The sequence below is a fragment of the Melozone crissalis genome, unplaced genomic scaffold (genome assembly GCF_028551555.1).
Source record: "Melozone crissalis strain CALT ecotype California unplaced genomic scaffold, PUWL_Pcris_2 ptg000027l_1, whole genome shotgun sequence".
NCBI classification, from domain to species: domain Eukaryota; kingdom Metazoa; phylum Chordata; class Aves; order Passeriformes; family Passerellidae; genus Melozone; species Melozone crissalis.
This window is the reverse complement of record NW_026535805.1, coordinates 53,453,199-53,476,109: the sequence shown is the minus strand read 5'-3', so window position 1 is coordinate 53,476,109 and position 22,911 is coordinate 53,453,199. Positions and strand designations below refer to the sequence as shown.

The 22,911-nt window shown below is 39.7% G+C and overlaps 1 protein-coding gene across 7 annotated transcripts in view; it reads right to left on the bottom strand.

Annotated features, from left to right (window-relative positions):
* The window catches only part of ITSN2 (intersectin 2), an 80,565-nt gene that overhangs the window by 49,621 nt on the left and 8,033 nt on the right, over positions 1-22,911 (bottom strand). For all 7 annotated transcript variants that reach the window (XM_054280598.1, XM_054280596.1, XM_054280601.1 and 4 more), the window contains exon 2: positions 17,542-17,605. In XM_054280598.1, coding sequence (XP_054136573.1) covers positions 17,542-17,572 — 31 coding nt within the window. In that variant the 5' untranslated portion in view covers positions 17,573-17,605. The remainder of the gene's footprint in view (positions 1-17,541; positions 17,606-22,911) is intronic.

The window sequence follows — 22,911 nt, the reverse complement described above, 5'->3', positions numbered from 1 at the left end:
GCATTCAGTGTCACCCAGGTTCCCAAGCACAGGGTTAGCACCCTCAAGGCTTACACTTGTCTTGCCAGCACTCTAAAAGCAAAATTGGGACTGCTAACAAAAAAATAATTTGGTTTTGTCTGACAAAGAAGTGACATTTTGGGCTGTTTTTTATTTTTTAAAGAGCATGCACTGCCCACTTCACATTTTTCAATACTTTATGAAGAATAAAATATTACAGCCTGAGAGTAGGAATGAGAAGTTACAGGGAATAACTGTGTTTTCAGTGCTGGTAATACCAGGCAGAACCAGAGAGACTTTCAGAAATGCTGCAACCTGCTGCATAAAGGTCAGGGTGTACATCCTTTGCAGGAAAAGCAGCTTGCCAGAAATAATTTGGTTTGTTTTTTAAGTAAAAGGAAGTTTTAGTCGGGAAGTTCTTGACAAATATTTAATTTTTCAAGTCAATGAATGCAAGAACTAGCCAAAATTCTGAATGGAACCACTCAAAACAGCATTAAAAGGTTATTACATGAAAAACACTTCTAAAATTACATTCTGCTGAGTATTACTACTTCCAAAGAACTGTTCAAGTGTTTGTATTGCTCCCTAAAAGACAGTCAAGGGAATAAATAATTCTTCTAATCTGATATTAACAGCTTACTTTAAAAGCCACTGCACTTGGAAAAAAAAAGTTAGCATGACAGGCTTCCTCTTCCTACATAAACCTTATTTCAAAGCACTGAATATCCAAAATTTCAAGAGGTTTTTGCACTGTTTTCCAATGTGTAACAGCAAAGTGAAGGGACTAGGAGCTGATATACTTGCCAATACAGACACAGTAACAATGTTAATCATCTCTCATCTTTGTTTATCTACATAAAGAAACACATTTTCCAAAACACACTTATTTTTTCCTCTTAAGAAGGTCCTGTTAAAACTGTATTTCTCCTTGCATGTGTACAGATTTAATTCTTTACCCTTGCTCCCTTAGTAGAGAAATAAAATGCTAAAAAGACCAAAACAAAGCAGAAACTCACAGGGGAGATGTATAACAGAAAAGATACGAGGGCATCAGGATACAACCTCTACACACCTGAATTTGGAGTTTTGCTTCTCTCCCTTGAGGACACACCAATTTTTTTTTAGTGTGGCCTCAATGAAAGAGTCTTTTTGCTGGCTACATGTGAAATTGCACTTCAAGAACACCCCTCTTTTTTCTTCTGATTAAATGAGCATAAACAAATCTAGATTAGATATCGATAATAAAGTGAAGTAAATCTGAATCAGATGCCTAGAAATCAACGGGCACTGTAAGCATTACTGCAAGACACTAATGAGGACAACTTACACCCTGAGGCAAAAATTAGAGCAGCACTTAGATTTCTTTAAAGTGCTAATTTTAAGCTAGAAATGGGAAGTGCTTAAGGTGTCATTGTGATTATAGAAATTATCTCAGATGAAAAAATGCTCCTAAAGCTTCCAGCAGCAACTTCAGAGAGATTGACTATTTTTTTGAAGACAAGATATTAACAACATCACATTTTCCTTCTATTAAATATCCCTCTTTGAACATCTTTTGAAGCAGGTAGCTGCAACACTCCTCAGCTTTTTAAAATCAACGACAGAATGATTAAGACGACCATAATATATTCACATGGTCAGGGGCTACAAAGTGATAAAAACACAGTAACAATTTCTGGACTGGAGTTATGACCATCAACATGGCCCCTCTAGAGAATTCAGTTTATGCTGTAAGGCAACTTTTGTTTACATATGCAGTTTATTACTTCTCTAACACAGATTAAGCAAGAAAATGGCAATCAATCTTGAAAATCTCACACATTTCTGTATTCAAGAGTTGCTTTTCTATCTGGTAAATTATATTTCCTCTCCAACTATGAAATTCAGCATTCTACACAGCATTGTCTCAAATGTGCTGAAACCTTGCATGTCAGCAAATCCCCAAATTCACACCTGTAGCTGCATGATGATTAAAATCTCATTCAACAAGTGATTCAAGATCCACATTCATCCTTCATTCTCATTTTTGCCTTCCTTAACACATCCAAGAACATTGCTCTTTTTTGCACACTTTTATCTCTGGACCTACATCTTCAAGGTCCTTTCTGTTCCATGCCTGTGACTCTGTGATTCAGCCCAACACTCAGGCAAGGAGTAGGAACATCCTTCACCAGCCCAGGTGGCTCAGAGCCTCATCCAGCCTGGCCTGGGACACTCCCAGGGATGGGGCAGCCCCAGCTTCTCTGGGCAGCCTGTGCCAGGGCCCCACCACCCTTGTAGGAAAATTCTACCTTACATCTATTTGAAATCTACAATTTTTAATTTAAAACCATCACCCCCTTCTCCTATCTCAGCAGGTCCTGCTAGAGTGTTTGTCCCCACCTTTCTTACAGGCCTCCTTTAAGTACTAAAGAGCCACAGAAAGGTCTGTCTGGAGCCTTCTCCAGGTTGAACAACCCCAAGATTCTTGCAAGTATAAATATAATTTTTAAAAAGAAATCTTAGACTAAAACCACATTATTCTATCAACAAGTGCTTCTACAGCCTTCCACAGTCCTAGAGAGTCAGTGCAAGCAGCTGTCATAGAATAGTGATAACTACAAACATTATCAAAAGTACATTGTGAGAATGTTTCAGGCAACTGAAAACACCTACCTGCTATTAATTTATTCTCAACAGTAAGAAAAAATTCAGACTCTCCCTTTCCCTAAGGACAGAGACTGAGTCCTACTTTTTTGGTGATTAATTCCATAAAGACATGCTCTCTGATGGTTTCTTTATAGGCATGGAAGAAAATGCAATAAGTCTTAAAATCCAATGTATAAAAACATAGATTTTTAAAAACATAAATATTCATAGCAGGAATGAAGATCTAGAGAACGGCACACTTTCAAGTCAGCACAACACTCCCAGTGAAATTTTAGTGCTTGTCCATAACTGAACAAAGGCACAGAAAATTAAGTTTTATCCTAACATCACTTGAGAGAGTGTCTGCCATCTGCACTGAACTAGAACAGGTCATTGTTTTCTGAATAGAGGTTAATAACTGTTGGACAATGAAAGTATTTGTGTAAAATAATAAAAAATAATTAAAACCCCATTGCTTCTGGTAGGGATCCACAGTGAATGCAGTCAAACCCCACCCACACTTATTATTTAAAGGACTCACTGGTTTTTTTCAACTCCCACCCCACATGCCACAGAAACAAGATAAACAGCACAGCACAAGAGAGAAGGCTAAAGCACTGTCAATGATTGTATTTAGCTTAATCAGGTGCTCACAGCTCTTTTGATGGTGCCCTTGGTGACACAATTAGTAAAGTAAAATTTGTATACAGAAAACCTCATATGAAGATTTCTCAAAAGCTCATATGAAGATTTCTCAAAACACCAAGTGAAAATACCATACCAGTCTCTCTGAAATAAACACTTCCAACAATGGGACTCACAAGATCTTGGCAATTCCACAAAGCACATCACAGCACCATTCTCCAAAGTAATTCTTGTGTTTACCTATGGAGTACAACCAAGACCATCACAAAAACTCAGCCAAAATTAATCTGCAACTCAGTTCTCCCGTGCCATCACCATCAAATCATGCTACAATCCTTACAAATATTGTGAGGATTTTTTTTGCTTCCCAAAACTACCACAAGTGGTAAAAATGGGCACTCAGTGCAACTGCTGAGGGAAGTTACACTGCCTGCTTTACACACAACCACGTCCTGGGCATGCTGAGCTGCGATGAAGGGAAGATACTCCTTCCCTGGGAAAGGCAGAACTGCAGGAGGAGTCAAACATCTGCCACCCAAGATGTATCACCCAAACTGATCTGGCTTAGCTCAGCCATTTTTTGTACTAACACATCTTCAGTTCCAGGGCTGAGAAATGTCTTGCCTATAAACCAGATCCAATGAACTCTGCACAGAGAAATTGCTGTTCTTCTTCCATCCACACGGCCCCAGTCCTCACTCATGACAAGTCATGAATCATAAACCAAACTGCAGGGTCTGCTCCTCACAGCCCTCTCTGACCACAGGATGGGCAAGAGGCAGGAATCTCCTTGATGGAGCAGTGCTGAACCTTTGGCTGCCCAAGCAGCAGTGAGCTACAATGTGTAAAATCAGACTTTACAGATCAGTTCCCCACCAGAAATCAAAATACAGCTGCTACTACATGCTCCCATGAGAGGCTTTGCTGCTGACAAGGAATAATACATTACTTTTCTGACTTAGCTTAAATTTCCTGGACAATTTCGACATCTAAGTAATTTTTCCCAACTGTAGCTGATAAAATTTTGGAGGGGAAAAACAGTATAATCTCTCTGACAAGAAGATATCTCATTAATTCATTATTCTACAAAACAGAGTACTTTAGAATCTTACAACTTCATACATGAAGCCAACACTGTATTTGACTACCTTGCATTTTTAGGAATCAAAACTCAAGAAATGGTGAACCAGAGAGATTTTCCCCACAAAGATTTTGCCTAGAACAGAGTAACTACTGTCTTCACCTGCTCTTTTTGCTCATGAAAAACCACAAGTCTATCTTAGTAAGAAAAAGAGGCCAAGTTTTCTTTCTTTCCTAGAGAAGACTGATACTTTCAGACAAGACTGAATAAATGTCAGCACCGGCAATTGTTCTCAATATCCAGTATTGGAAACCTGGACTTCACATACAGGTATGTCTCCAGAGATTCCCTATTCCAAAAATTCCCTACTCCAAAACATAAAACCAACAGTGAAAAGTCCTTTACTTGCCCACTCCAAAACTCCACAACACATTCAGGAGTTCAATGTCACACGTGGAGCCTGCCCCTGTGGGATGACAAAGACCCAAATACCCAAAGCTAAACACACTTTGAACTTCACTCTCAAGACTTCTCTGAAGATGACAAAACACAGACTGACCTCTCTTTCATGTAACAGGTATTTCTGTAATTCCATGTGGCAGCACTCAGTTTTCTATTGTTGGAAACTAGTGACTATGCTGTTGATTTGATATCTTCAGTTTCTTTAAGTTCATTTTAAATAAAAGACACCTCTTTAGGCGATAGCTGGGAGGTCTGCTTATGGCAGAATCACAGCATTTCAGGAAAGCTCCAGAAATGTCTTTACAGCACTGCATCAGACAGATAACCTTCTGAATAAAATAAAGGACTTGCTTTGATGGGCTGCCAACCTCAAAAGGGAAGCAAACACTGCTCTTTCCTTAAACAGTAAATCACCATTGAAAGAGAGGGGAGAAAAGAAAGTGCAGTCCTAGAAGAAAAGTCAATAGACTTGAAAACGCTCTGTTAAGACCTCTGCCACTGGTTAGTCCTGCCAATAGGCAAAGGGTAGCTGTAGTGAGAACAGCAGGATTACTGATAAGGAAAAAACATAAGACATTTCTCACATTCTCCAGAATATCTTTGTTTCTCACTCACAGGCATTGCTTGTTTTTCTCTAATAAAAACTATGCTCCTATGACCTACAAAGTTAATTAACTCCACAGAGATAATAAACCTAAATTGAAAGAGCATTCCTTGTACATGTGAGTCATGAGGATTATACCACCACCTCTGTAACCATCAAAAAAACTAGCATGAAGCTTCATAATGACCTTAAATAAATATTTATCCTTGTGTTTAAAGAGAGGAAAATTTCAGCACAGACATGCAGCAACGTGCCTCAAGCTGTATAACAAGGGGTTTTCCTTAATGCAACCAGCAATCACATTACAGTCTCCTATTAGGAGCCTCCAGAGACTTGTCTGGTCCAGGACATATTTGGATTAATCTAATAATTCCAGTCTTTCTGTGTTTGCAGATAAGTTTACCACAGAGGCATTTATCACAGATTTGATTTAACACTCCCAACTGAGATGTTGAATCAGGCTTCTAATTTTTCCTCAGTGGTGAGTAAACACTCCAGGAGTCTGAAAATACACAGAACATTTTACCATTAGTCTGAATTTGAGATTCTTTATCAGTGTTATTGCTATTTTCAATATTTGCTTCCCTCCTTCACTGTTGATTCCATATCTCTAATAGGAGAAAAATTACTAATAATCAGCATTTATCCTTATTTAGGTGTGCTAATGTGTATGAATTACTACTGTGGAGGCTTTGGGTCCATCCCAAAGCATCACCTGCTCTTCCTTGAGGTTTGCACCTGCTCTTCTGAGCTTCCACAATCTCAGACCATCACAGGAAGCATGTGCAATCTCCTTTCACAATACATACATTAATCCCCAATTACTCATCCTACCAGAAGTGCTCCATGGAGGCTCTCATTTTTTTAAGCAACACCAAGGCAGCAGCCAGAGGAAAAGGGTACCTATTTCTGTGCTTAACTATAACTTCAGCAACTTCTTTTTGTGTGCACATAGATAAAAGGAAAAATTTGTAGCTAAAGAATGTTCAGTACAGGGAAACGTGATTCTCCTTCAATTTTGTAATGTCTGTATTTACAAGAATTGTGCCCACTGAAGTCAAGAGAATTTTTAAAGATTTTCAAGCACCTCTTGCACAGCTGGTACCTGCAGACTTGTTAAATAGTGTCAGGCACATGCAAGGCTACAAGATTTGGCCAAGAAAAGTTTGTTTAATTGTAGAGCAAACTTAGAGAAATGTGCACAAAGCAACAGCAGCCACATTGCATTTTAGAGTACAATTAACATTCTTTGCATTATGTACAGAATTTCCAGATATTTGGTACACTGGGAACTCTCAGGCTGGACAGTTCACTGAAATCAAATACTGAGCTTGTTTGAACTATCCACTTGCTCCTGTGAGATGCGGTGCAGAATTCTGCCTGGAGATCTTGTCACTGGCAGCCCCCACTGTGATACACAAAATCCATCCATAAAGGAGGAACATCAGAACACAGGACACCCCGTGCCACGCAGTGATCCCAATGTAGAAACATAATCCATGCTTTCAGGAGGAGTATAATCCCTAAAACAATTTAGAGATACATAATAGTGTAATCCATGCTAACAGTATAGATCCAAGTCTTTTCTGAACTCTACAGCACACTTGGCTATTCCAAAGCACTTAAAGTATCAGTTTATAATAGCAGGATAGTATTTCTATACTTTATAAATATCACAGAATCTTTTCGCTCATTAAGGCTATCCATTTTCAGAAGATAATTTTTTATTAAATTATTGCCAATTCCACTGAAGCACTAAAAAAAGAAAAAAGAATAAAAAAACCCCAAAAAACCAAACAACAACAAAAAAGCACCCTCAACAACCCACACCAAGGAAGAAAAATACTGAAAAACAAAAAAAAAGTAAAGTTTCATTAATGGTCCACTAATATAAAAGTACATCAGGAAATGTGGGCTAGAAATGTGTATAAACTATTCTGAACTGCAAATTAATATGCTACTCTTTACACCAGTTTTCTGTAAAGTTTTTGACAATTCATTCTATAGTGGGTTTTTTAAGTTTCAATGAAGCAAGTTTCCTACATCTCATAAAAAGTGCAATCACTGTAATACACAATGTTGGTAAACTCATGCTTTGTTCTTAAAAGTTAATTAACTTTGCCTTTCCTTACATGAAGACGTTGGCACACAGAGCTGGGCTTAACCTAAGCCTTTGCCAGATTTAGATTCAATAGCAGCAGTTAATATATAATTATTTTCTGCCTGATTCTGGAGAAACAATGGCAGTGAAACCAACCGTAGTTGCTGAGTGACACTGCTGCAGCACATGAAACAAGCCCATTCTTTTAGCCAGTGACAGCTCTGTCTGTGCCCAGAATCACAGAACCACAGAGCCATTTAGGTTGGAAAAGACCTTTAAGATCATGGAGTCCAGCCACCAATCCAGCACTGCCAAGGCCAGCACTAAACCATGTCTCTCAGTGCCACATTTACAGATCTTTTAAATGCCCACAGGGATGGTGACTCCAGCACTGCCTTGGACAGCCTGTCTAATGCTTGACAACCCTTTCAAGAAAGGAATTTTTTCCAGTATTCAATCTAAATCTCCCCTGTTACAACTTGAAGCCACTTTGCCTCGCCCTGTCATTTGTTACTTGTGAACAGAGCCCAACCCCACCTGGCTGTCCCCTCCTGTCAGGAGCTGTGCAGAGCCAGAAGGTTCCCCCTGAGGCTCCTTTTCTCCAGGCTGAGCCCCTTTCCCAGCTCCCTCAGCTGCTCCTCCTCAGACCTGTGCTCCAGAGCCTTCCCCAGCTCCGTTCCCTTCCCTGGACACGCTCCAGCCCCTCAATGTCCTTCCCAAACTGCACACAGGATTTGAGGCACATCCTCTCCAGGGACCAGCACGTGGGAATGGCCATTTTCCTAAACCTGCAATTCATACTTTTGGATGGATTTTAGAAATGGAAAGAAGAGATGAAAAAAGTCACACCAACAAGAGTCTTTCCAACGGAAGGTATGAAAAAGTCAAGTAAGCAATATTATCATGGCATAATATAATCATACTTTGCTAAATTCTCCAGCTTTAAGCCTTGCGTCCATTTGCTTTTAAGGTGAGCAAACTTCCAGCTGACAGAATCCATGACCCTCCTTCCCAGCCTGACACAGAAGATTGAAAGGATGCTTACCCTTCAGTTAAGGATAAGTCAGAAGCTTTTTCGATTAAACTCATCAACCTGTATTGTATCAAAGCCTTCCAGGAGAAAAATAAAAATTTTTAGTTACCATGTTTGTGGAAAAAGTACACCAGAGCTTAGCAAAACATTTCTAATCCTGGAAACTGATGCTTTATGCTGCTGCTGCTCACCAGCATTCACAAAACAACCCTATGACTTAATTAAAAATTTACAAAAGAACAATTTGTTTAATTATTGTCTAGCAAATCTCTGTGGAGTGCAGCAAAACTAATAAGATTCAGGTGAGTTTGCATCTGTGGCAGCCAATAAATCTTTCTGCACCAGGAGAAATGCAGGCAGTAAAAATACCAGGGAAGAGGATGCAAAGTGAACCTTGAAATTAGGTGTGGTAAAGGAAATTATTCTCCCATGAAGACATACACTGACAAGATCAGAAGAGAATTCTGTTTCAGGAATATTAGGTCCTTTCCAGTAATTTTTGTAGTTCTCATCTCTATCTGGCCATTAGACTAAAAACCGCATTTCTGGGTTCTCAGAGCTGAGGAGGAAGGCTTATATGGGTTTTATCTGCAATGAAGAACTGAGACACAGACTTGAAAGAGGAGAGGAAAACAGATGAACAAAAAACATATCCCCAAAAAATTACACAGGAAGGGTGGGAGAGAAGAAAAAATGAAGAGGCATTTCCTGAATGATCTTGGAATAAAATAAAAATAGGAGACAATTCAGGAAACAAAACACAGTAACAGTCCTTCCAGCAGAGACTGAATATCCCCCCAGCTGATATGCCAGCACAGTGACAGTGTGAGCCAAGCATGTGGTGGTGCTGCTCCAGGATGTCTCCTCAGCCCCAGTGCAGCTCCTGAACCAGAGAACTGCCTCATTACTAGAAGGAAAATCCACCTATCTCTAATGATTTAAGGAATCCAAGACCTTTTGTCATCCACAGCTTCCTACAGCTTTCACTTTTTATTTGACACAGTGCAAAGTGCTCTGTATGACTGAGATCTATGGTACTTTCATCTGATACTGGATAATCCTTGTGTTATCAGAGAGTAATTACCATTCCCTTGCCTGAAAAATAATGGATGACCTTGGGGAGGTGACATCTGTATTTTCCACCATCCCCACCCTTTCATTTCCAAGCTGAAATGTCCTAGTCAATTCAATTAATCCACATATGGAAGCTGTTCTGTATCTTTGATAATTCTTGTTACCCTCCTCTTTGTAACTTCTAGTCCTGGCAGAAAGAAAAAATGAAGGCAAAATGAAGGAAACACAAAGGAAACAGAAGCAAGAATCAGAGAGTTTGCTCAAACAGTTCTCCTAAGGAGGAAACTACTAATTAGCAGAACCTGCCAACTATATCCAGCACACATACAATATTACTTTCCTAGCACACATGGGGGGGTTTATTTGAAAGGTTAATAAATTTAAAACTGCTTCATTTATGTTCATACAACCATTGGTATCACTTTATATCATATATATTTTTTATATATATATAATCAGTTTATATCATGATCCCTAATCCTGCCTTGCTCACAGGAACAGTTATGGGCTAGAATTTGGAACAGAATTCTTCCCTGAGTATTACAGTTGTTACAGTTTCTCAGTTGCCAGAAACCACTGATTTAGCAAGCTTCTTGAGCCAAAAAAAGCCCCAAAGGGAAAGGAAAAAAAAAAAAAGGCAGCAACCATATAATAGCCATTAATGCCATACCACAGATCATTCCCCCTCAAGTTTTGATTCCGTGTCTCCAAAAGATCTTAAAGACAGTAAGTCCTAAAAGTGAGTTGTAAGGTGTTCACTGTGTTAAACAATCTACCAAACCAACAAACAAACCCATTTTCTTCTGCTAGCCTTAAACTCAATAATTTCCCTAGATATCATGTTGCTTTGCAGCTATGAAAAAATACAGTGAAGATTCCTTCCCTTGTTAGCATTTTCTATACTGTTATGGCATTACAGGTTTTTAACTGTCTCTAAAAAACTACCTAAACTATCCTTAGCTGTCTCTAAGCTAAACTGAGCAACTCTCATCCCTTTAGTCTCACTTAGCACAAGAGCCACAATCTCTCTGTGGCCACCTTTTTCACAGGTATCCTTACTTTGAGTTTAATTCCTTTTGTGTAACAGATTCTGGCAGCTACAGAGTGGATCATTTCCAGAAAAGGGAGCTTGGTGAATGTTATCTTCAGGCCAGGTTAAAAAGGACTGTCTGTGTATTTCTTAATCCAATCTGAGTACAGAGAACATGAGAAATAAGAGGAGAGACTCTGCTGGCCTTCCAACCCACATCATCTCCATCAGAAACAGTTTACACACTAACTCACACCTGTAAATTGTATTTCCCCAAGCCTGAGGATTTCCTGTGAGACACAGAGCTATAGAAGCACTATTATTTGTTTCACAACAAATTTAACTTGTAGCTGGTAAGAAAAAATAAGTGTACCCTTTTCAGTACAGTTATACAAGTATCAACACACGCTGTAGCAGGTGCAGAGCTTCACAGCAGTGAAACCAGGACTTCTCAGGAAAGATCTGTTTCCTACAGAAACAACTGTGCTGCAGAGACCATGGTTCAATGCTAAATTATGGTTATGAGAAGAAAGCCAGGGGAAAATGTCAGTGCATAATTTAAAATATACCACCTCTTACTTATATTTACACAGATATAAAAACTTTTATGCAAATTACTTCAGTAAGAAGAGGTAAAAGAGCAGCAAAAGTTCTTGATATTCATTTAACCTTACCTGTTCTTGAGACTTGCATACAGAGAACTTCACATCCACCTAAAGCACAGATGTTTTTAGCTTATTAAAGCATCTTCTCTGAAGACAGCCAGTATGAATGCTAGTCCCATGGCCACTGACATTCTTTCAGCTTTCCAGGGTTCCGCCCCTTGCAGCTCACTCAGTGATGATTTAAAGCTACTATCCCATTGTCAGAAAAACAACAGATGTCCCAAAGAACTGCTGCAGTACACTGGAAAGCCTGAACACACAAGATTCCTAATTAAAGTAATAGGCATTGTATAAATATATCTGACAGACCACAATGCCTGAAAAATGTGTTTGTTCTTGCCATTATAATTAGTGGGCTAAACCTGAACTCATTCTGCCAATACTGATTAGTATTGTCTGTGGCCTGCTCAAAGTGATGATCACAGATGATTTGGAATTTAGTAGATGTTAAGATGGTGCCACTTCACACAATGCTCATCAACCCTAAATTGCAACAATCACATGAAGTGGCTTATCAGAGTAATGTATTTCATAAACTTGGGAGTTAAACCTTCAAGGAAATGAACATTTTAATACTCAAAGCACTTTGAAACTTGGTCATGTATTAGATTTACGTTATCTCAGCTAAGCCTTCAGCCTTCTGCTCCATTTTGGGAAAGTATTTGTAGATTTTCTTGTGTTTTTTTTGTTTAGGGTTTTATATGCTTTGAAGAAAAAACATCAGGAAGTCTCTCTGACATCCAAAATTAATAACGCAGCTTACGTTATAGCATTAGTATTCCAGACAAAAACCATCCTGGGTTTCCCACTCAGTGAAACTTACCTTATAAAAGCTAACACATAATACTAACAAAATGAAATCTTACTAAGACAAAACCATAGGCCTAAAGTAAGCTAACAGCACAAGATCTAACACTGATCTTCATTATTATCTAATTCTTCATTACATTTTAGGAGCACTGGCTTGGAAGGGACTTCCAAGGTCACCATGTGCAGACTGCTACTTCTCCAAGAAACTCTAATACATTAATTCCTTCCTAAAATGCAAGTTCTGCCTTAAGGCATTCAGATTTCCTCCTTGACCATGGTCCAGAATGTCACTGCTGACAGAACCATTCCCATTTCCAGACCAACTGCATCAACAGCTGCTTCATCTCCATTTGCTCCTGTGCCAACACTGTACTTAAAGACAAGTTCGTTTCCCTCCTTAAAGTTGTTCTTCCTTGTAAGAAGAAATAAAGAGCAAATTTATTTACTGAGTAGGAAATGCAATAAAATTAAAATTTAAACCCAAAACAAAACAGTAAGCTTTTATCTGCGAAGGTTAACAAAGGCAATCCCTTTATTCTTTCTCAGCACTTTAATTAATTACACTGAAGCCCAGCTCTGTATCTATTTCACTCCCTGGGTTCTTTTGCACCCCCTCTTAAGCAGACAACCCAAATTCTGCCCTCTAACCCACATGTCTCACCAGGGCCTAAAGCAATAGCACACAGCACTCCTTATTTCATCCACCACATTTTAGGATGCATTTCCTTTCCCTCAAATCACGTAATTACTACGTGGTCCTCGAACACATCCGGTTGTCTTCCTCGTTAGTCACAGCCAGCACACAGCAGAAATTCTTCCAGCCCATAATGGTATGGCTAAAAAGCTATTTGAAGTCAACACAGCAGAAATGTGATGAAATTTAACCAATGATATGCAGCCCATACTGTGTAATTCTGGCTAGAAAATTACTCCAGTTTGTCATCTTCCAATTTAACCAGCATATGTTTTCTTTTTACTGATGATATTGCCATAAATAACCATTAAGACTGGCATCATGATAAAAATCCAAGATGAATTACATGACTACAACAGTTTGCTCTATAATTTGCATTTTCTTTCCCTTTTAGCCATTTATTTCTCTAATGAAATCCAACCATGGGATCTGTTACATGTTTTCTACAAAACCCAGGCATTGAAGAAGGCACAAAGTGCAACATTCCCCTGTCAAAAGCTATTTCCATTTACTCTATTTAACATATACCTCCATGTCTGTTTTTTCCCCTCTAAAATTTCCTCTTACATCCTCCATGTGAATCATATTATGCTCACAATTAAATATATATAAGACCCCTTGTATTGTGAAACCCTACAGCACTATTTCTGACTTAAAAGATGGCAGACACACTGGAAATCCAATTTTTTGCAGGGTGTGACAGTGGAAGATAAACACCCCTCTGACTTGAGCATATGAATTTTGCTCCATATCAACTGACACCACTGCACTCACCAAGAGGAAGTTTTAATTCATAAATACAGAGAAAATATTTGCTTTTGTCTCACAATTTCTTTCCCTTTCCTACTTTTAGATGGGAGAACAAGTTCTGATACTTGTTTTGCAAGGTCTAATTCAGCTTTGTGTCTTTATCTATACTTGTTGACATTCAAGTCTACAGTTTCCATATCTACAGTGCACACAAGGTGAAGAGTCAGGTTGCACTCAAGCAGCTTTTAATTGAACTCTGATGACCAGTGTTGATCCTAATTCAAAAACATTCAGACTGCAAAGCTTGAGACTGACTTTTCTAAAGAGAAGGTGCAGCAGAACCTGTTGGTGAGTGTTTTGCCCTTGGCGCCTCACAGAACCCCTTCGTGTCTGCTTTAGTCTCCAACACACCTAAGTGTGAAGACACAAAATTCTATTCACAGCAGCACAAAATCCAGTTTTACTTATAAAGGTTTGGAAGCATGTGAATTGAGTTACAACAATTACTTTCTACATCTCAGTTTATCAGAGATTTTCCTGCTGGAGCACAGAAAATTTATATCGAAAGGAAACAGGTGGTAGAAGGGAAGAGAAATGGCAAATAAAAATATAAACAAAAAAAAGCACAGCCCAAAAATTCCAATGGTACTTAAGTAAACAATGTGAAAGATACTGATCAGCAAATACTGCTTTCCTTGTTCCAGGTGGTTCCTTAAGATTAAATATCCCCAAAACCAAGATCCACCAGCATGGATATCAAACTCTGAACAAATCTGTCCTACAAAAGAAGGAAGGAGAGTTGGAAAAGAAACATCTTGCAACTCCTCTCCAGCTGGAAAGAACACACCCCATGGCAGTGAAGGTTACTTGCACTGACAAAGGCAGCAATCACTGAGACAAATTAGATGTAAGTACATTTTAACATATTAAAGCCTTTATCCTTTTAAGTGTCTTTTGCAGTTAGTATATTAACTCTTTCTTTAGAAACACAATTGCTGAAGTTGTTATTTAGTGTAACAAAATGCCATTCCCAAAGGCTTTTGCAAGACTCAGGATGAATTCCTAAACAAGCTCTGTTCAGATGGAGAACAGTTTGTAAGAAGAATCATCTACCATAAACTGGGTTTGTATTATCATTTTCACAGGAATAATGACCAGTATTCAAGCAGTTACAGGATAGAACTAAACTCTCAGTAGGGTATCCTCAATCTTGTTTGCTGACTGGGGAGAAGGAAATGCCTGGAGTGGCTCTTTGATAGAACTGGACACCACATAGATGTCTCTTATCCATCTGGTGTTGTATAAGAAACATGTTGCTCAGACTTGCCTGTTCATACAAAATGTCACCATAACCTTTACATTTTGCACGGGATATAAATTTGTAAAAACCAGCGGGTCTGTGCTGAGTTCCAGAAAAATCAACACCCACTCTTTAGTCCTGCTTTCCTCTTTGAATTTCAGCTTGTTAGTAAGGCACTCTCAAAGGTCACCTTAGACAGCAATGGAGAGTCAAAGGGAGCTCCTTTCTGGGCACTGTGTCCTTTCATGACTTTGAAGAGAGGTTTATCAACAGCAGGTGCCCCCAGAGCACACAACATTTACACGTGGCCAGCTCCCAGCACAGCACAGTGGCCACCAGGCACATGCCAGGCTCAGGACCCTGCTTGGCCTAGGTACATTCTGAGGGTGCCTCAATGAAGCTGAGTCTCTCCACAGGAGCTACACACTGCTCCGTTCCCCTTCCTTCTCTGTACAGAGCTGCTTTCTCTGCTTAGGCTGGTAAATAAAGTGTCATAGCATCTCCCACTTGTATTTGTTTGAGGCTGAATATCATGCTTTGAACCCTGCAGCTCTCAGGCTGTCACATAATCACACACTTGCACACACATCTGCTCCATGCCATCCCCTCACTTTTTTGTAACAGTGAACACCAAAAATAACCCAGAAACGGAAACTACTTCATGCATTACACTGCTCATGAGCTAAAAGCTAAGTATATTGTATCTTGGTAAGAATAAGAGGGTTTTTTTCTCACAGAAGGAACCCACTATTTCCCCCAGCAGCACACAAAGGGGAAGGGTCAATGCAGGGCTAGCACAAAGGTGAGGCAGGCAGGCAGGCAGTGCTCCCAGGCTGCAGCAGAGCCTAATGGCTTGGTTGCCTCACACATCACCTCATTCTTCATCTCACGCTTCAAGTCACTACCAAGGTCTAACAACATAATTAGAGGTTTCCTGTAATGAGTGGCAAATGCAGGTGAACTACTTTGAATGCAACCATTACAGCAGTGCTTGTAAGTGGTAAGCAGCAGGGAAGAGGAACAAAGATTAGAGAACAACTTCAACAGCTCAGTATTTACCTAGAAATCACATTAAAACTTGTTTAAAACACCTGACTTGTTTGAAATTTCACCAGTTCTGATAAGAAATATGGCTGCAACACTACACAGAGTTGACACAGTCATCCAAACTACTCTGTGAGGAGCAACAGTTTAACTATCACCTGGTGTCTCTCTTCCCCATGCTCTCCCTCTTATTGTGCCTTCCAACACAGTAAAATTCTGAGAGGGGAAAGGCAGCATCCCCTGACACCACTCCTTTTGAGAGTGGCAGACAGTACTGCCCAAGGGATTTCAGATCAAGGATATTCTCCCAAACTAAGGCTTCTGAGAGCAGTGCATGTGGTCAGCACTGACAGCACGCTTGTCCAACAGAATGGAATAAAGGAATAAAAAGCCAAAACTAAAAGACATCAAATAACTTATGCATACACCACAGAGACAGCCAAGAACATAAAGCTGTATCTTCTCCAAAGAGAGCTCCTGACTGTTTATTTTAAATTAAGAAGCAAAAACCATATGGCAAAAATAAAAAAAAAACAACTTCCATTATGTCCAATTAAATGAAAAAAAAAAATTGGTTTATAGGATTTCCCCTAGTATTTATTGACTCCTTTAACTTGGCTTTTATTGTGAAGTGTAACAAAGTCTGGAAAAAACTGCAGCTGACTATATAAAAAGAAAGCATTGATTACACAGATTTTTTTTTTTTTTTATGAAAAGCCTTACGCTTATATGAAACAGGTTTGTAGGTTTAATAAGAGGTTTAATTTGAAATCTGAATGTTGTTCTGGGAAAAAAAAAAAACCAAAACAAAAACCCTTTCCCAATTTATCTCAGTGACAATTTTCTAAATTAAAGATTTCCCAGTCCTGCAGTAACCTTCATAGACAAATGAGATAAATACTCATTCCTATACCTATGTTTCTATTTTTATGAAGAAAAATATTCTTTATCAGGAGTATTTGAAGTACAAAACATTGTTCCTATACTTGTATTTTCATTTTGGCCAGCTCCGTAAATAACAACACGCAAATGTCAAATTTCTTTGCAGGTCTTTGCAAATCGTGCCTTCACAAATAAGCCTCCTCTAAAAAGGCTCCATCCCATACACATACAGAGGAACAATTTAAAGGTTCCAACTCTCATATGTCTTTGAAAGGAAATCACCAAGAAACAAATTTAAAAGTTTCTGTATCGCAAAGAGCACAGTCAAGAGGAAAATTCTTTTTTGCCTTTTTTCTTTTGAGAAGGGCTGATTGTTTTCATCAATGTCACAAACTGCTTAACACATTCAAATATTTTGTTTAAAATAAACAGTGTAATGGACCATAATGGAACACACTTTGTGCTGAATTACTTAACAGAAAAGGTATGCAAGTTTAATCAACTATTACTTAGCATATTCCCTGCCTGAAGTCAGGCAGGCTTCACTACAGCTCGCACATTCCTCAGCTCTGGAAATGCCCCGGGATTGCTATCGCAGCCCAAATGACACTGCAGCGATGCTGTCCCCTCCCAGCCCACGGACAGCGATCGGATCTGCAGCCAAGCGCCAAAACCCGCAAAGAAACAGCAAACCCCAAACCTCGAGCCCTGGCTGAGCACCGCGGAGCCACTCACCATTCACGGCTGCGGGAAACTGAGCCATCATGGTCCCGACTGCGCGCCGCTAGCCCTCAGCCATCTGCAACATGAAAACATCGCGCATTAATAATGCAGCAAGGGCAGCGCCCGGCCCCGCTTCCGACAGCGAACAATGCCCGGCCGGGGCTGCTGCTCAGCCGGCGGCATCACACCGGGCAGGGCCGGCGGGATCCTTTTTTGGCCTTTTTTTTTTTTTTTTTTTTTTTTTTTTTTTTTAATAGGGTATGCAGTGCAGTCCTGAGCCTCGTGGCAGCTCTTAAAGGAAAACGGCACCAAGTGTTGGGAGCGATGAGCACAAACAGCTCCCGGCTGGCCGGGACACACGGCCGAGCCCCAGCACGTCCCTGCCAGCGCTCCCTCCCCGGTAAATATTGTGTGTTCCATCAAACAAAAGTTCAGCGCTCAGCTCGGTAAGCGAAAGCTGCTGCTGAGCCAAGTGGAAAACCAATTGTTATTCAAATTTACTCCAACACTCCATGCACTATTAACAAAGAAAACACTCTTATATGATGTATTCTGAAGAAAGGGCTTGTCCCAATAAAAATCTGTCATCAGCCGGTTTTGCAGAAGCAACACAATGAAGTTATTCCTTCTCCTGAGCTACTGCATAAACACTCAACAGCAGCATTTAAATCGGGTCGGAACAGAATTTACTTTCATAATAAGTATCAGAGTACTAAGATTTTGCTTTTCTAGTACATATTCCTTCAAGTGTACCATATAAAGAATTCTTTAGAACTGCAAAATAGTCACTAATAATTATCTGAGGAAAAAGCATGAACAATTCACTGCTTTACAAATATAGAACTAAGACAATGAAGTGAGCTTGTGCTTTGGATGAGATAATTTTACTTAAATACTGAAATTTATACATCATTATCATTGTGCTCTCTGTGGAGAAACTACTGTACAGGATGAAGCTAGAAAAATGAAATATTTATTTTAATTAAAAGAAACATGAATCACATCTTGCCCATCCCCTTTTCAGACACCAAACCTCCTACCCACACACATACACAAAAAACCCCCTCACCTCAATACAGGCACATATTTTAATATTAAGTACAGAAATATCCATCCCCCATACTCCCTTCTTGCAGAGAAACTCCTGTGCATCTCAGCACAAAATCACACAGCTGGAAAGCACTCCAGTTCCACCCGAGGACAGGAAAGCATTTTTTGTATCTATTGCACATCTCTTCAATACAATTAAAAATGTCTGGGATCAGTTGTTAACAATTCTTTCTCTAGATATAGTTCACATCATCAGTATAGATACACACATTTGTGGCTACACACACACATGTATATATATGTATTTAAAGAAAGTAAAGGGAGTGGTTGGTGAGTCCAAATGATCCCTCACAACGACACAAGGTATCAACCACAGAAAGATGAAAAAAGGAAGCATGGAACTGTTCCAAGACACGGACCTACAAAGCAGCCTATCAAGAGACACTTGAGATCTATAAAGAGCCTTCCTGAAAAGTGCTGCCAATGTTGTTAAACATTTCTACAGCACATTTCTCTGCAAAAGCTGTTCTGTCAAGGAGGTCTAAAACAGAACCTGAAACCATGACACGAAGCAGGATGCTGGAGAACACCTCCAGAATCAGCAGACTTCTACCTGCATGTGACTTGTTCCATATTTAATCTTACTGGTTAAGGGCTACATATTTGATCTTTGCTCCAACTCATTTTATTCTCTTACTTTCAGGCAGCTTTTAGGTTTTGGGGTTCTTTTAAATGAGTAATCAAAAAACATAGACTATCCCAAGTTGAAGGGACACAAGTGGATCATTGAGTCCGACTTCAGACTCCACACAAGATACCCTAAAAGTGAACCTGCCTAGGTAAAGAGCACTGGCCAATACTTCATGAACACCAGCTGGGGCCATGACCCCCTCCCAGGGGAGCTCTCTGGCATGTTGGCCCCTCTGTGGAGAACTTTTCTTCTATCCAATTTCAATGTGCTCTGATATGGCTTTAAGCCATTCCCTCGTGCCCTGCTACCAGCAGAGACCAGCACTTCCCTTACTGCTCCCCTCATGAGGAAGGGATAGTCAGCAATGGGGTCACCCCCTCAGTCTCTTCTCCAAACTGAACAAACCTCACATCCTCAGCTGCTCCTCAAAAGTCTTGCCCTCTAGTCCTTTCACCATCCTTGTTTCTCTCCTTTGGATATATTCTGGTATTTTTAGATGATCCTTACACTGTGGGGCCAAAAACTGGACACAGTACTTGAGGGGAGGCCTCCCAACACAAGTCAGATAATTATCAGACAATACAAGTCTTGATAGTAAACTGATTAACTCTTAAAGCCCCAGATCTTAAGATATACTTTAAAAATACTTCATATAACTCACAGTTATACAGCAGCATTTTGCATTGGTTTTGCTGAAATGGCTTGTGTAGATTGAGCTTTCAAAATCCTCCACTGCTGAGCACATGAGTGGGAGAAGTAACCCAGGCAGCTTCATGCACACCAAATGGGGAAACCCCTTCTCCTCATTTTAATGTCCCTAGAGTCGTAACTATACCACATTTTAAAACCAATCTCAACTGAAAACTTTTGAGGACTTTGATGTCACTTTAGCTTGGTGAAGGTCATTCCTATTTCTGAAGGCCCTGCATCTATGGAGGACACGTGTTGCTGGTTCATTTTCATCAGCAAAAACAATGAGCATCCCTGCCCAAATTATCAACATGGAATTTTTCAGTGTGCCTGAAAATTCCCCAAGCCTGGGCTGAACCAGCCTGGTAAATCTGTGCTGGGCATTGCCATGTAGATGAACCAACATCCAAGGTCCAAAACCATGGAAGTGCCCAATGGGTCTGTACTGAGAGTACATTACAGCACTGTGATGTGATTAAATCATGATTTAGCTCTGTTGCCTCACTATTATGTCTATATGTAGACCTTGTGGTATTTCAAATAAACACTAAACTTGAAGAGAATCAAACCCTTCAACAGTAACCCCTAAAGAGAGAAAACTATGACCTTACAGAAGCAACCAAAAATCATAAATGATTTTTGGGACTTTTGCAGGGTTTTGTATCTCACCAGCATTGGGAACACAGTCTTATCCCTTTGCACAGATCCACATAATTAGACACCAGGACTACACCAAGCACAGATACTTCTAAAGTGACAGCTTCTCATTTGTACCAAGAAGTGAAAAAAGGAAGAATACAAGTATTGCTTCAGTATAATTTCCCCTTATTTTTTTTTAAAGAAGGAGGAAACAGCCCAGTAACCTTGAAATCTATGCACATTTTTCAAAAGTCTGGGAAAACAATCCTTCTCAATGAATGGAGCTTGCCCTCAACAAGTATTCTGTCTTCTGTATTTCTCCAGCACATACCAAAGGCTTGGAGATCATGCACATATCAAAGCTAAAAGCAGCTTATTTTCACAAATTGCAAATAAAGTTGCTGCAGTCACCATCTATAAAGATTACAAAGGTGTAAAAGCACCTTAAGCCTTTAGGACACAAATGTGAACCACTTCTTTTTCCAATAGGAATCACAGCAAAATATTCTCACTTTAAGACAAACTTAGACTTTTTTAGATAGATTCTGGTAACTTTTAATCATTGATGGAGGTGAAAGCTGTACACTTCAAGGATGCTTTTTACACAATGTCATACAGAAACATTCACTGAAGAAAGAAAATAAGAATCAAGAAAATATTACAACCAGTGTCCCAAACAGATGATATGGATAAAATTATGGACATTGCCACCAGAGCATTTCACAGAAAGTTGTTTCTGCAAAATGCTCTAGAAGATGTGCTTGGTGAACTCAGTCACCACTTGTAAGAAACCGTGGCAGACAGTACAAAATCCATGGTGTAACAACAGGACCAAACATCCTTACAAACACTGTAGATAACATTAAGCCCTGCTGCCATTTAGGGTGAAAACAGGAAAACTTGGATCTCACATTTAAACAGCAGAACAGCAAGTTCTTGTAAACAAGTCATCTGACTAGCCCAAATCTTTAAAGCACTAATTGTTTTCACAAACTGGCCTGCCAGACTGCAATTTCTGTTCCCTCTCTCAGCGTTCATTATAGTTGATACAAGTGGAGAAAAGAAATGAGGAGATTGCAAGAAGCAGGGGGCATGTCAGGACCATGCTGAAAGCATTAGAAAACATTAGAGCTGGGCAGACTGCAGGAGAAAGGAAAAAAAGCTTTTTGTTTTCCCTATCATAGGCATATTGCCATTTTATGAAGGGCAGCCTTACCACAATCTTTGTTAATATTTATACTTGAATCAATTTTTTTTTCAAAACATTTCTCAGAAGAACCACAGCCACATAGCTTTAGTAGGAATGAAGGTCTGGTGCACCAGGCTCTGTCTGGAAGAAAGCAAACGCCATGGAAGCAGCATGTGTGGTCACATTATTGCTCTTTTCCTTCTCTCTGTGGCAGGAGGATGATGTATTGCAGAATTTTGCTGCAAGAGCCAATTAGCAAGGACAGAGACTGCAGCACTAACTACCTGATTTACTCTTTGCAACACCTGTAGACCTGGACAACACAAAGACAACTCATTATATTTGCAAAGCAGTGACACTGTAATAGCGCATGTAGTTGTTTGCTGCTTTTTTTGGAGTACTCTCTTAAAAATAGAAGAATAAGAGAGAACAAGAAGCATTAGTAAGGCATTATGAAACAGCACAGACTGTAACTTCTCTTTGTCTTTTTGTTCAAGACATATTGGTATGAGAGTTTACTGATTAAAAAAAAAAAAAGAAAAACATCTCAACATTGTGGCAGGCCAAGCATTTATCTCCTTTATACAGTACAGTTATACACAGCCACATGGCCTTTTCAAAATGCACTGTGGCCAGCTTACAAAGTCCACCCACTCTGATAACAGATGAATGACATCAGTGACAGAACGGAGGAGTTGACTGTGGGCAGCACATTGCTGGCTCTTCCTGCTCCCCCTGCTACTGTAGATAACAGTACTGAGAGCCTCAGTTAATATTTTGATATTAAAAAAAAAAAGTGCTAAACATTTTATTTCTTAACCCTAGGGTGTGAAGCCCCTTCCTTGTTCGTTGTGAAAGAGAAACTTCCTACCCAACAGAGAGTGTGTCCAGAGGGGGCAATGAGGCTGGAGAGGGGCTGGGAACACAAACCCTGTGAGGAATGGCTGAGGGAGCTGGGGGTGTTTAGCCTGGAGAAAAGGAGACTCAGGGGTGACCTTATCACTCTACAACCACCTGAAAGGTGGCTGTAGTCAGGTGGGGTTGGTCTCCTTCTCCAGGCAGCAATTGGCAGAACCAGAGGACAAAGTCTCAAGCTGTGCCAAGGGAAATACAAGTTGGATAT